This window comes from Salvelinus sp. IW2-2015, linkage group LG16 (genome assembly GCF_002910315.2).
Source record: "Salvelinus sp. IW2-2015 linkage group LG16, ASM291031v2, whole genome shotgun sequence".
Lineage (NCBI taxonomy): Eukaryota > Metazoa > Chordata > Actinopteri > Salmoniformes > Salmonidae > Salvelinus > Salvelinus sp. IW2-2015.
In genome coordinates, this window is record NC_036856.1 from 25,453,429 (window position 1) to 25,468,313 (window position 14,885).

The following is a 14,885-nucleotide window of genomic DNA, read 5'->3' on the forward strand; positions in this document are numbered from 1 at the left end:
TCTATAATACTTAGAGAACCACTTACTGCTAGTTTTTCCATTTGCTAAGCAAGAGGGTGAGCAGGTCACAAAAACAACAAACAAAACAGGAAGAGAGAAAGACCAAGAATTAGTGAGCATTCACATCGCAACTCTGATACAGTGACCTGACAGGAGAGGAGTGGATGGGTAACAACCACTCTATCCTAACACCTGTTCTCAGGTCAGGGGGGCTCAGTCCCAACAATGGTTCTTAGAGAACACAGCTCACATCAGCTGGTCAGTGTGTTCAAGTCAAAGCAGTGTAGAAATACAGAGACAGAAAACAAAGGATGTAGACAAAGCGAGAGAAGGGGGACAGAGAATCTGAAGAGAAGAGAATGGGGAGAAGTGGGAGGGGGTGATGTAGAAGAGAACGGTGAATGAGTATGTGCTCCTCTGCTTGTCACAGTACAACAGAGCTTTAGTCTGGAATAGCTCCTCTTTCACAGCTAAGTATGTCCTCTGACCTGAAAGAAAGGGGGAGAGGGAGGGGAGCAAGCAGAAATCTATAACCTCCAGCAGTGTGGTCAGAATACTAAACAATATCAGGGGACAGGGGGAGACCACTCAGTTGAGGCACCTGGCTGACCTCAGATCAGCTACAGTGCATTCGGAAAGTATTCAGACCCCTTGACTTTTTCACAATTTGTTACATTACAGCCTTATTCTAAAATTGATTAAATTGTTTTTCCCCCCCTCATCAATCTACAAACAATAACCCATAATGACAAAGCAAAAACGAAGACAAAATATTTTAGCAAATAAATATGACATTTCCATAAGTATTCAAACCCTTTACGCAGTACTTTCTTGCAGCAATTATAGCCTAGAGTCTTCTTGGGTATGACGCTACAAGCTTGGCACACCTGTATTTGGGGATTTTCTCCCATTCTTCTCTGCAGATCCTCTCAAGCTCTGTCAGGTTGGATGGGGAGCGTTGCTGCACAGCTATTTTCAGGTCTCTTCAGAGATGTTTGATCGGGTTCAAGTCCGGGCTCTGGCTGGGCCACTCAAGGACATTCAGAGACTTGTCCCGAAGCCACTCCTGTGTCATCTTCGCTGTGTGCTTAGGGTCGTTGTCCTGTTCAAAGGTGAACCTTTGCCCCAGTCTGAGGTCCTGAGCGCTCTGGAGCAGGTTTTCATCAAGGATCTCTCTGTACTTTTCTCCGTTCATCTTTCCCTCAATCCTGACTAGTCTCCCAGTCCCTGTCACTGAAAAACATCCCCACAGCATGATGCTGCCACCACCATGCTTCACCATAGGTATGGTGCCAGGTTTCCTCCAGACGTGACGCTTGGCATTCAGGCCAAAGATTTCAATCTTGGTTTAATCAGGCCAAAGAATCTTGTTTCTCATGGTCTGAGAGTCCTTTAGGTGCCTTTTGGCAAACTCCAAGCGAGCTGTCATGTGCCTTTTACTGAGTGGCTTCTGTCTGGCCACTACCATAAAGGCCTGATTGGTGGAGTGCTGCAAAGATGGTTGTCCTTCTGGAAGGCTCTCCCATCTCCACAGAAGAACTCTGGAGCTCTGTCAGAGTGACCATCACGTTCTTGGTCACCTCCCTGACCAAGGCCCTTCTCCCCCGATTACTCAGTTTGGCTGGGCTACCAGCTCTAGGAAGAGTCTTGGTGGTTCTAAACTACTTCCATTTAAGAATGATGGAGACCACTGTGTTCCTGGGGACCTTCAATGCTGCAGAAATGTTTTGGTACCCTTCCCCAGATCTGTGCCTCGACACAATCCTGTCTCGGAGCTCTACGGACAATTCCTTCGACCTCCTGGCTTGGTTTTTGCTCTGACATGCACTGTCAACTGTAGGACCTTCTATAGACAAGTGTGTGCCTTTCAAATCATGTCTAATCAATTGAATTTACCACAAGTGGACTCCCATCAAGTTGTAGAAACATCTCAAGGATGATCAATGGAAACAGGATGCACCGGAGTTAAGTCTCATAGCAAAGAGTCTGAATACTTATGTAAATAAGGTATTATTTTTTWTATTTTTTTACAAACATTTCTAAAAACCTGTTTTAGCTTCATCACTTAGGGGTATTGTGTGTAGATTGATGAGGGAACATTTTTTAAATACATTTTAGAATAAGGCTGTAACGTAACAAAATGTACATCTACTATGATGAGCTGAAGTAATACTGGCTTTAGGACCAGTGGACAGACCAGGGTTCAGTGGCCAAAGGATGTGTAAGAGACTGTCTCCTTTGAGGCTCTAATTATGTCAATGAGCTTGTAGGAAATTAAAACATTTGGTTGAGGATGAGGGGATATAAATCTATTTTCTCAAATAAAATGTTTCAATAGGCACGTTCCCATGCTTATCGAGTGTTTGGTTGCATTAGAAAAGACACACATGAAAACAAAACAGACTTTGTAGTCACATTTTTCTACACATGTAGCAATGCTGTGTTCAGATGTGTGTGGGTTAGTCATACCTGTGCCTGAGTGTTGGGTCGTTGGTTGCCATCTTTGTCGCCAAACGTCTTCCTGCAGTTCTCCAGCCACTGTGGGCATCAGATAAGGGAGGAAGGGAGTGCGTGAATACGTCATGAGATTGATACCAGTCTATGCAAGTCTACTTTTCTTTGAACTGTGTGTGTGTAGGGGTTGGGTGGGGGTAGATTTAATAAGAGCGCTGTACTTAGCGAATTAAAGAGGGTCTGTTCTAGTGCAGCGGGGCGGAGACCAATCCTCAAGGGACTGCACCAGTCTCATTCAATTAGCACCCCAGCATCCCCAAGCCCTCTCTGCATCCCTCTCTCTCTCTCTCTCTCTCGCAATCACATCTGTCCTCTTTACCCCTTCCTCCCCCATCTCTCCTTCCTCCCCTCCGTCCCTCTAACTGATTTAGGAGCGCCAGGGGATATTTTTAGCCCGTCAGCAGGGGATGTCGCTAGCAATGTGGACGCTAAATCCACTCCTTCTCCCTGTGATACAATGGCTGACCTAACGATGAGACACCCAACCCATTTACCTCCTTATGACTCAGTTGATTGTCACTGTTGTGTTCTCTCAGCCTCTTCCTCCCTGATCTGGAGGGGAAATGATGTGTAATCTAGAGCCTCATTGAGCCTTCCTCGCAAGGAATGAGAGGCCATTGAAGTACAACCAGTGGTCTGGTGCAGGGATGGTCTGAGTACAGATATGTGGTATGATCATTAGCCATAATTGGATGGAATAAGGATGTGGGATTGTGTGCTCTAGGGGTTCAGGAAACAGTTGGTAAGAGTGTACTGTAGCTAGGGATGAGAGTATGTACTGTATAGCTGTAAATGAGGATGAGATGGAGCTCACCTCCTCGGCCGCCTCCCTCTTGCCATTGTAGGTGTCCAGGTGTTCCTGCAACTCCAGCACACTAAACTTCAGAGTCTCCAGCAGTCCACATGAGACCAACTACGACACAAACAGACCCGACAACACACATTCAATAAATATAGTACCTAACTTCCAAGTTGGACCAAACTTTTTTATAACAGTAGCTAGGTTTCTATACAATTGGCGTCACATTTTCATGCGAATATTCTAAATTCTGCATAAAGAAAATGTGCATTTTCACTCCAGTGGTGTTTCCACCAAACTGATTTGTTGCGTAGAAAAATCAGTCCGTGATGTAGTGCACGCACACATAATGTAATTTTTCACTTAAGTGTATTGTATAAAAATTGAAAGTTCAATGTGTTTCCATCCATTTTAAACTTCACATAGAATTGTGAGATAAAGATCTGTCATTCTCATTAAAAGCAAGTGTAAGAAGCGGAAGATCTGTTCTATGTGTGTTAATTCTATGCGTTTGTCTTTTACTTTCGGTTTTGTACATCAGCTGAAAATACAATATTTTTGGTTATTGAAAATATATTTCACAGTGGTACAAAGATTCTCTACACTATACTTGCTTGTTTTGTCACAAACTGAAATTAGGCTAACTATTACAATTTTAGCAATCAGGAAATGGAGCGATTTCTGCATTTGCACCTTTAATTGACCACAAAACCAACTTTTAGCAATGGCCTTCTCAATCTCTGGTTAAATGGAAAAATACAGTCCATAAGCGCAGAAGGATCTTAAGGATCTGGAAAGATTCTACATGAAAGAATGGTCCAAGATCCCTTCCAATGTGTTCTCCAATCTTTTAAAGCATTTAAGAAAAAGGCTCAATAGCTAGGTTTCCATCCAACTGCAGACTGATTTGCATGCCAATATTAAAAATTGTGCTTAAAGAAAATATGCACATTTACCCACCAGTGTTGTTTCCACCAAACTCGCTTAAGTTTTGATGTACCGAATAAAAGTCTAAAGTTCAATGAGTTTCCATCCATTTTCAACTCGGACAATTTTTGTGTGTGACAAAACTGCCGGTAAACAGCAGTCAAGCATTGATCATCAAGTCATCAGAATAAGACCCTTAATATTTATCAGAAAGGAGCATCAAGCTCATCACCGGGCACTTTCACCACCCCTGTGAAGTTCATTATAACTTATTTCAACTATAGCCTGATAAACTACATGGTTTCCCGAGTCGTAGTGGGAAGACCACACAGCATAAATGTCACCACACAGCGTGACAAATTTACTTCGATATGATGGTTATTATATCAATATTTGTTCCATCACCATTTCTCACATAATTAATTTGACCCCAAAAAATATCACAATGTCGAACGAACAAATTCTGTCGGCATTTATAAAATGTTACAGAAACTTAATGTTTCAATCGTGTTGTGATTAGGGTTGCAAAGGGTCGGAAACTTTCAGGTAAATTTCCAGAATTTTCCCGGAACTTTTCCATGGGAAGTTAAGCCCTGGAATTTGGGGAATTTTGCTTAAATTTATTTTAAAAAGTTAGCTTATAACAGTGAACCTTTTTTGTGGGATACACATAAGGCAATTCTAGGTCTTGTGGCATATTTTGGTTAAACTATCCCCAATTCAATGGAATTGCAACCCTCTGCATGCACAGTGCATTCTTCCATCACATGTACAGCTGATTCTCAAGATCTTGCACACTAATGAGATGTTATTGAGCCCACACTACTTCACTGTCTGAGCCAAGGACTACATGCTTTCTGGTAAGTTTTGATTACAATACTGGGTGGGGTGAATATATTTTATATGATATACATTATTTTTTTGTTAACTAGTGAATAGTAGCCTACAGCAAAGTGTGTTTAAATCATTCCTAACTTGTTAACAATTTCTGCTAGTTAGTTTTTGCTAACATGTGGGTTTTAGCTTGCTTGAGCCTGCTAACTGAGGAGTGTTACTTCACCTGTTTCCATACATTTGAAGTCAGAAGTTTATATACACTTAGGTTTGAGTCATTAAAACTAGTTTTTCAACCACTCCACACATTTTTTGTTCACAAACTATAGTTTTGGCAAGTCGGTTAGGACATCTACTTTGTGCATGACACAAGTAATTTTTCCAACAATTGTTTACAGACAGATTATTTCACTTATAATTCACTGTATTACAATTCCAGTGGGTCAGAAGTTTACATACATTAAGTTGACTGTGCCTTTAAACAGCTTGGGAAATTCCAGAAAATTATGTCATGGCTTTAGAAGCTCTGATTGACTCAAATGATGTCAATTAGCCTATTGGAGGTGTACCTGTGAATGTATTTCAAGGCCTACCTTCAAACTTAGTGCCTCTTTGCTTGACATCATGGGAAAATCAAAAGAAATCAGCCAAGACCACAGAAAAAAATTGTAGACCTCCACAAGTCTGGTTCATCCTTGGGAGCAATTTCCGAAACGCCTGAAGGTACCACGTTCATCTGTACAAACAATAGTTCGCAAGCATAAACACTATGAGACCACGCAGCTGTCATACCGCTCAGGATGGAGATGCGTTCTGTCTCCTAGAGATGAACGTACTTTGGTGCGAAAAGTGAACAACAGCAAAGGACCTTGTGAAGATGCAGGAGGAAACAGGTACAAAAGTATCTATATCCACATAACCTGAAAGGCCACTCAGCAAGGAAGAAGCCACTGCTCCAAAACCGCCATAAAAAAGCCAGACTACGGTTTGCAACTGCAAACGGGGACAAAGATCGTACTTTTTGGAGAAATGTCCTCTGGTCTGATGAAACAAAAATATAACAACTGTTTGGCCATAATGACCATCGTTATGTTTGGAGGAAAAAGGGAGAGGTTTGCAAGCCGAAGAACACCATCCCAACCGTGAAGCACAGGGGTAGCAGCATCATGTTGTGGAGGTACTTTGCTGCAGGAGGGACATCACAAAATAGATGGCATCATGAGGTAGGAAAATGATGTGGATATATTGAAGCAACATCAAGACATCAGTCAGGAAGTTAAAGCTTGGGTCTTCCAGATGGTCTTCCAAAAATGGGTCTTCCAGATGGACAATGACCCCAAGCATACTTCCAAAGTTGTGGCAAAATGGCTTAAGGACAACAAAGTGAAGGTATTGGAGTGGCCATCACAAAGCCCTGACCTCATCCTATATAAAGTTTGTGGGCAGAAGTGAAAAGGCATGTGCAAGCGAAGCGGCCTACAAACCTGACTCAGTTACACCAGCTCTGTCAGGAGGAATGGGCCAAAATTCAGCCAACGTATTGTGGGAAGCTTGTGGAAGGCTACCCGAAACGTTTGACCCAAGTTAAACAATGTAATTGAGTGTATGTAAACTTCTGACCCACTGGGAATGTGATGAAAGAAATAAAAGCTCAAATAAATCATTCTCTACTATTATTCTGACATTTCACATTTTTAAAGTAAAGTGGTGATCCTAACTGACCTAAGACAGGGAATTTTTACTAGGATTAAATGTCAGGAACTTCCAACTTCAACTGTACATGTTTAATTTTCAGACATTTATCTTACAAAGGAGTTGTTTAATCTAACTGCTTAACTATTTATTTGTACATGCAATTTAATATATATATATTTCTTTCACATTTATTTCCTAACCTTTGCAGTAAAATGCCACGGGCACTATATGATGTATGGAGACATTTCACTGTAGCTAATGTAGAAGGAACAGCTGTGTACATTTCCCTCAGGGCTCACAACAAGCAACTGCTGACAAAAGTCCCTTTACTTCTAGTCGAGGTGAAAATTATGAATCAGACAACTCGATAGCAACAGCTCATGGTCCTGGAATCAGAAGTTTTTTTTGACTCAATGGAGGAATGTAGTCAGAAATGCTGATAAATGTCTTGCTCAAGCTGTGTATGAAAGTGGTTCACCTCTGATGCTCACAGGCGATGCGTATTGGAAGAGATTTCAGAATGTTCTTCGCCCAGCATACACCCCTCCAACCAGACATGCTTTATACACTAATTTGCTGGATGCAGAGTTCAAGTGAAGGTCAAGCAAATCAGAGAAGGCAATCATCTCTGATGGGTGGTCGAATGCTCGTAGGCAAGGAATAATTAACTACATCTCCACCCCTCAACCAGTATTCTACAAGAGCACAGACACAAGAGACAACAGACACACCGGTCGGTCTCCACATTGCAGATGAGCTGAACAACAGAAGTTATTTGCACTGGTGACAGACAATGCTGTAAACATGAAGGCTGCTTGGTCTAAAGTGGAGGAGTCCTACCCTCACATCACACCTATTTTGGCTGTGCTGCTCATGCATTGAATCTGCTCCTCAAGGACATTGTGGCACTGAAAACAATGGATACACTCTACAAGAAAGCCAAGGAAATGGTTAGGTATGTGAAGAGTCAACAAGTTATAGCAGCAATCTACCTCACCAAGCAAAGTGAGAAGAATAAGAGCACCACTTTGAAGCTGCCCAGCAACACCCGTTGGGGTGGTGTTGTCATCATGTTTGACAGTCTCCTGGAGGGGAAGGAGTCTCACCAAGAAATGGCCATATCACAGTCTGCCAATATGGACAGCCCCATCAAGAGGATCCTCCTGGATGATGTATTTTGGGAGAGAGTGGTAAGCAGCCTGAAACCTTTAGCAGTAGCCATTGCATGGATTGACGGAGACAATGCCATCCTGTCTGATGTTCAGAATCTGCTTGCAGATGTAAGAGAATAAATCCGTACTGCCCTGCCCACTTCACTGTTACTCCAAGCAGAGGAAACTGCAGTTCTGAAATGCATCAAAAAGCGTGAAGACTTCTGCCTGAAGCCCAAACATGCCGCAGCGTACATGCTGGACCCAAAGTATGCTGGCAAGAGTATCCTGTCTGGTGCAGAGATCAACAAGGCCTATGGTCTCACCACCTTGGCCTGGATGAGGGAAAGGTTCTTGGCAGTCTGGCGACACACTTCCATGCAAGGGCTTTGGGATGGAGATGCAATATGGCAGTCGTCCCAACATATCTCGTCAGCCCCCTGGTGGAAGGGATTTTGTGGATCTGAGGCTTTTTCCCCCTCTTTCCCCCGTTGCCTCCATCATACTCTAAGCCGCCTCAGAGCGCAACTGGTCCTTGTTTGGGAACACACACACACACACACCAAAGCATGCAACAGGCTGATCAATACAAGGGTTGAAAAACTGGTGGCCACAACGAGCCACACTCAACAAGGTTGGAAAATGACAGTGAAGATGAGGCCTCAGAGTCTGATGTTCAAGAGGTGGACATTGAGGAAGTCCAGGGAGAAGACACGGAAGCCTAAGAGGAAGACAACCAAAGCTTTAGTTTCTCAACTATCATTTTACAGATGATGAAATTTTTTTGGGGAGATGCGATGGATCATTGGGGATCACCCAATATTCCTTTTCTTTTGTTGTTCAGTGAAATCATCCCATGTGAAGAGTCAACTCATTTAATTAAAGTTCAATACATAACTAAATCGTTTTTTTTATTTCTATTGGAAGGATTTAATCATTTGCAATTATGTCTAGTTATGATAAGTTAAAAGGTTAATTCTTCAGTCTCCATATGATATGGCAAATATATCCAATGCAAAAAACATCTCCATTTAAATGGTATTAATTTAATTTGCATATATTTCCGTTAATTCCCACAGAATGTTTCCACCTCTGAATATTCCCCAAAATGTGCAACCCTAGTTGTGATATATATTTTTAAAGAGATTAACTGGATGGAAACATGGTTAGTGCCGTTATCCTGGCAAGGGGAAGGTGCTGAAAACAGGGGATCCAATAATATTTACTGCCAACTTCGAGATGTTTTTATTTATTACTTGTTAAACAAAATCTTTCACTAAGCAATTGTATAAGTATAAATCATATTTAAAAAAAATGTTGAGCATACAATATAACTCACTATTCATATTATTTATTTTATACAGTATTTTTTGCTCATCTTTATCAAGGTATCCAATAATTTGGGACCCCACTGTAACATAGAAATGCTGTGAAAATCTGTCAAGACACGAACCATGAGAAAGGGTTAAACATTTAACGTATACTATACACGTAGATAAACGGCAGAAAAACCGGCAGAATATTATCAATGACATTTCAACAGCTGTTAATAGGTTGTCCACCGCAGGAAATCCTCACTGGTACTCTAGTTTATAGAAATACCCTTATACTGTCCATCATGCAATATGCATAACATGAAATTGCATGCATAACAAGCACGACTAATTATATAACTACTGCCATCGCTAAAAATATCTTAACAAGCATGCTACAATTAGCTTTGTCATCCTTCCCTTTTGAAACCAGAGAGATGATGCAATATAATCTTTAGATTATTAAGGAAGTTGTAATCTTTGGGTTGGCAGGGAAGACTCACCGTCTCAGCGTCCAGCAGCACCGTGGGGCACTGGGAGCGTGAGGTCATGACCTCTAGGGAGCTGAGGAACTGGTTCCCCATTCGCTGCAGCCTCTCTCCCAGAAAACGCACTGACGAGTGGGTGATGGCGCCAAACTTCCTCTGCATGCTCTATACACAATCCACAGAGCAAACACACACACGGCAAATACACTGAGTGTACAAAACATTAAGAACATCTTCCTAATATTGACTTGCACCCCATTTGCCCTCAATTCGTCGGGGTATGGACTCTACAAGGTGTCGAAAGCGTTCCACAGGGATGCTGGCCCATGTTGACTCCAATGCATTGGGTGGAACATTGTTGATACACACAGGAAACTGTTGAGCCTGAAAAACCCCGTTCAAAGGCACTTCAATCTTTTGTCTTGCCCATTCACCTTCTGGATGGCAGACATACACAATCCATGTCGACAATTGTCTCAAGGCTTAAAAATCTTTCTTTAACATTTCTCCTCCACTTCACCTACACTGATTGAAGTGGATTTAACAAGTGAAATCAATAAAGGATCGTAGCTTTCACCTGGTAAGACCGTCAAAAAAATATGTTCTTAATGTTATGTACACTCAGTGTATATACAGTACAAAACATAAATAAACACAGAAAACATACACTAAATATATCCCACTCCTCCTCCTCTCTCACCTTAAATAGTCGGGAGAACACATGGAAGGTGTACACAGCAGAGGACCCATCCGTGTCTGACAACATCTGGTTGACATGGACACGCCAGGCATCCTCCTCGTCCTCATAGGCAACAGGCTGGAAAGCTGCCAGGATGGCAGAGAGGAAGGGCGAGGGGGGTGGAGAGGCCTGGATCTCTGGGAAACCATCCTGATCACCCTCATCTTGACTGAAAACACACAGGATCAGTTTCAGTACTACTGACACACACACACAGGATTCACCTCATTCTGAATGCACAAGCGCACACACACACACCCTAGCTCTGACTACAACCAAAACATCACTCTCTCTATACATCGCTCTCATCCTCTCACTGCAGATGTTTTTGCTGCAGTGTTGTTTCAGCAGAGATCTACTGCAGAGCCAGATCAGACACATGGCGCTTTACCATCTTAACACACACAAACACAGATACTCACAGGCCTGTGGGACCAAACAGCCTGATGAAGCAGACAGAGTAGAAGTATCTGATACCTGCGCTGCCGAGCGCTGTGGAGGACACAGTCTTCGTCCTCATCCTCACCTTAACTAGCGCCTCTCTCTCCCTCCCTCTCTCTGCAGCACGGTAACACTGCATCTCACTGCCAGCCTGCCTAGAACACTGCACTACCGTACCATCCCAAACACGACTACAGAGCAGAGCTCTGAGCCCAGAATCTGACACACACATACGCAGCAACACAGAGCAAGGCCCCAACCGCACCGAAGGAAGCTCAACATACAGCCTTGTACTGATTTAAGCTTTCTGCCTAGCACACACATCATACGCACATCATGCACGCGCACACGCAGCAGAGCCCTTTTGTTTTCCGGGGGAGGATCATTTGGAGCACTGCCATTTCCTCTAGCGATCTATCATACTGCCTGGGTTTTGGAGAGAGGGAACATTAAATTTAAGCACGTGTGTGTACTGAATGAACAAGCAAGAAGTGTGTGCATGGCTTCTAAATCTCTAGTTGAATAGAGTTGATTTGTAGCTGTACTGTGAGTGTCCTCTAACCAGTTTGCCCACCTTGATGAGTGTGTATATAAAAAGGCAAAGAGAAGCCTGAGCTGGACCACCTTCAGAGAGATGCCCTCAGCTCCCACCCAGCCCAAATGGGAGTAGAGCCAGTGATGAGGTCACCCATTACAGCAGCTCCAACACCGACCGACACACACAGACTCCAACACAGCGTCTTTAGCACATACATACAATATTTGCTGTCACAGTACCCAGATCCACAACACACACAGGTTGGGAGCACCACAGGGTCAGCCACAGAGCAATACCCCGGAGCAGGTTAGGGGGTAAAGTGCCTTGCTTAAGGGCACATCAGCAGTAGGTGGCACCTGAGATATTTATGCCAGCATTACTCCAGTTGCTGGCTCACTCCCCACAGATTCCGTATGTCAATATGGTTGTCCACATGCAAGTATGAACTGAAAACAGGTATGCAAATGTGACCAGAATTTCAATCTAGAGACAGGATCAATGTATACCTGCCAATACGTAATGGATCATTTATACACCTGAAGACATACAATCTGATATCTGACTAGAGGCCACAACCACTGCACCTTTGGCCACTGGTACAGGTCCTCTGATATTGGAGAGTAAAGTTAGCAGAGTAAAGCAGTCTTACCTGGACATATCAGAGAAGTCGGCCTCCTCCTCCTCACAGCGTTCATCCAGCTCCTTCAGCGCCAGCGTCACGTCCTCCTCACACACAGAGCCACAGGGGCTGTCTGGGATGGGGGGCAGCAGGGGCAGGGTCGTAGGGGAGTCCCCCTCCTCACAGAGGGACCCCGGCGGGGTGTCTATGGCCGGCAGGCGAGGGGGGGCTGGGTCCAGGTTGTCATGAGGGTCCTGAGAGTCTGTGAGGTCAAACAGCTCAGGGGGGTCCGGGGGCAGTGCGGGGGCACTGCTGCCAAACCCTGTGTCTGTGCTCACACTGCTGCTCAGCTCGTCTGCCGCCGTCATGCTGACCCCATCCTGCACAACACAGCCAGCAGGAGTTGTTCAGGAGCAAGTTAAAAATATAGTATAAACAGTGGTTCTCAAACCTCTCAGGGACACCCAGGTGTTTCACAATTTTGTTGTAGCCATGAATTAGCTCACCTGATTCACCTATTCAAGGCCTTGCTATATAGTTGACATCAGGTGTGCTAGCTCGGGAATAGATCAAATGCATGGAATGGCTGGTGCTCCCCGAGGAGAAGTTTGAGAACCACTGTACTAGAACACTACTCACACAAAATTACTCCTATTGAGACCTTACGGTTGCCACAGCAACAGCCCTTATAAGAATCTCCCTAAGAATATCTACTTAACCTTTATCTATGCCTGAAGTAGAAACATTACTGGCTCCCTCAATATATAACATTAAAGAATACACTATTATTCTTAACTATAGAAGAGGGAGTCTTGGTCAGCATAATTTAAAAGATGGATATTCACCTCACAGTTCATACTCTAAGTTTGTGTGTCTCTAGAGAAAGGCAAATCAATAAACAGAAGGGCCAATATCAATCTATGGAGCTGGCCTGCCATTAAGAGAGAGACCCTCAGGGTAATAACACACTGACGTGACCAGACGACAGGCTGAGAGCTAAAAGGCCTTCAGATAGATGAGATTTGTTGCACTCTGACGCAGTCCAAGCCATTTGGATGGATCAACCTACTGAATTATGGATCACAATGAATGACTAGAGTAGTTAAGAAAAAGACTACACGAGAAGGTTAACTTTGTGGAAAAAAAACATAATTTTGGTAAATTACGTAAATTACAATAAATTCTTACAACTGTAACGTAAATTACAGTTGTAAGAAACGTAGCAGCCAGCTGCTAAGCACAGTAATACTGGAAACTGTCAAATGTTAAAAAAACAACTGTTGAACATAAATCCACATCAGTGACTGCTGTGCTGTGTGACAGGGCAGTTATCTGCATTAGCCCACGGTGTGAGTCATATTACAGGAAACAAGTCAACAATGTTCATGCGAGACACGTCCACAGAGGGGAGTACAGGGGGAGGAGTGGGGAGTACAGGGGGAGGAGTGGGGAGNNNNGGGGGAGGAGTGGGGAGTACAGGAGTAGGGAGTACAGGGGGAGGAGTACATGGGGAATCTAGAACATCTAATTGAAATTGTCTTTCCTCTATTTAAGAGTCTAATGCATTAAGGAGAGTGTGGCAGGCTGCCAGTGCGTCCCGGTGGCTATATTACGGAACACTGTTAGGAGTGGGTGGACGTCTGGGCCGTCGTGGAGGGATGAGTAATAGTATTAATGGTTTTATCCGGGGCTCATTACACTAAGACCTGGGCCTGTGATGGGGAGATGTCCTTGGGCTGATATTGAGATGATAGGTGTAAGAAGGGACAGGAATGAGCTCATACGGAAGCTTCATTCACATTACTGGGGAAAAGACAGGGTGTTATTTCTCACAGAACGGCCCCCATTGAACATTCCCCGTCTCAGTTTCATTCACACAATCACCAGGAGTAGGTCCTGTGTCACTGTGTATGAGACAATCACCAGGAGTAGGTCCTGTGTCACTGTGTATGAGACAATCACCAGGAGTAGATGGCTACAGGGAGTACAGGGGGAGGAGTGGGGAGTACAGGGGGAGGAGTGGGAGTACAGGGAGATAGGGAGTACAGGGGGAGTTAGGATACATACATGGGGAATCTAGAACATCTAATTGAAATTGTCTTTCCTCTATTTAAGAGTCTAATGCATTAAGGAGAGTGTGGCAGGCTGCAGTGCGTCCCGGTGGCTATATTACGGAACACTGTTAGGAGTGGTGGACGTCTGGGCCGTCGTGGAGGATGAGTAATAGTATTAATGGTTTTTATCCGGGGCTCATTACACTAAGACCTGGGCCTGTGATGGGGAGATGTCCTTGGGCTGATATTGAGATGATAGGTGTAAGAAGGGACAGGAATGAGCTCATACGGAAGCTTCATTCACATTACTGGGAAAAGACAGGGTGTTATTTCTCACAGAACGGCCCCCATTGAACATTCCCCGTCTCAGTTTCATTCACACAATCACCAGGAGTAGGTCCTGTGTCACTGTGTATGAGACAATCACCAGGAGTAGGTCCTGTGTCACTGTGTATGAAGACAATCACCAGGAGTAGGTCCTTGTTCACTGTGTATGAGACAATCACCAGGAGTAGGTCCTGTGTCACTGTGTATGAGACAATCACCAGGAGTAAGGTCCTGTGTCACTGTGTATGAGACAATCACCAGGAGTAGGTCCTGTGTCACTGTGTATGAGACAATCACCAGGAGTAGGTCCTGTGTCACTGTGTATGAGACAATCACCAGAGAGGTAGGTCCTGTGTGCACCTGTGTATGAGACAATCACCAGAGTAGGTCCTGTGTCACTGTGTATGAGACAATCACCAGGAGTAGGTCCTGTGTTCACTAGGTAC

The 14,885-nt window shown here is 43.9% G+C and overlaps 1 protein-coding gene across 7 annotated transcripts in view; it reads right to left on the reverse strand.

The window, feature by feature from the left end:
- The window catches only part of fryl (furry homolog, like), a 71,769-nt gene that overhangs the window by 4,908 nt on the left and 51,976 nt on the right, over positions 1 to 14,885 (reverse strand). For 5 of the 7 annotated variants that reach the window (XM_024004276.2, XM_024004272.2, XM_070447631.1 and 2 more), the window contains 6 exons: positions 12,089 to 12,438; positions 10,422 to 10,629; positions 9,737 to 9,886; positions 3,329 to 3,427; positions 2,470 to 2,538; positions 27 to 44 (listed from right to left, as the gene is read on the reverse strand). In XM_024004276.2, the coding sequence (XP_023860044.1) occupies positions 27 to 44; positions 2,470 to 2,538; positions 3,329 to 3,427; positions 9,737 to 9,886; positions 10,422 to 10,629; positions 12,089 to 12,438 (894 nt within the window). The remainder of the gene's footprint in view (positions 1 to 26; positions 45 to 2,469; positions 2,539 to 3,328; positions 3,428 to 9,736; positions 9,887 to 10,421; positions 10,630 to 12,088; positions 12,439 to 14,885) is intronic. The other 2 variants (XM_024004275.2, XM_024004274.2) reach the window with 1 other exon arrangement.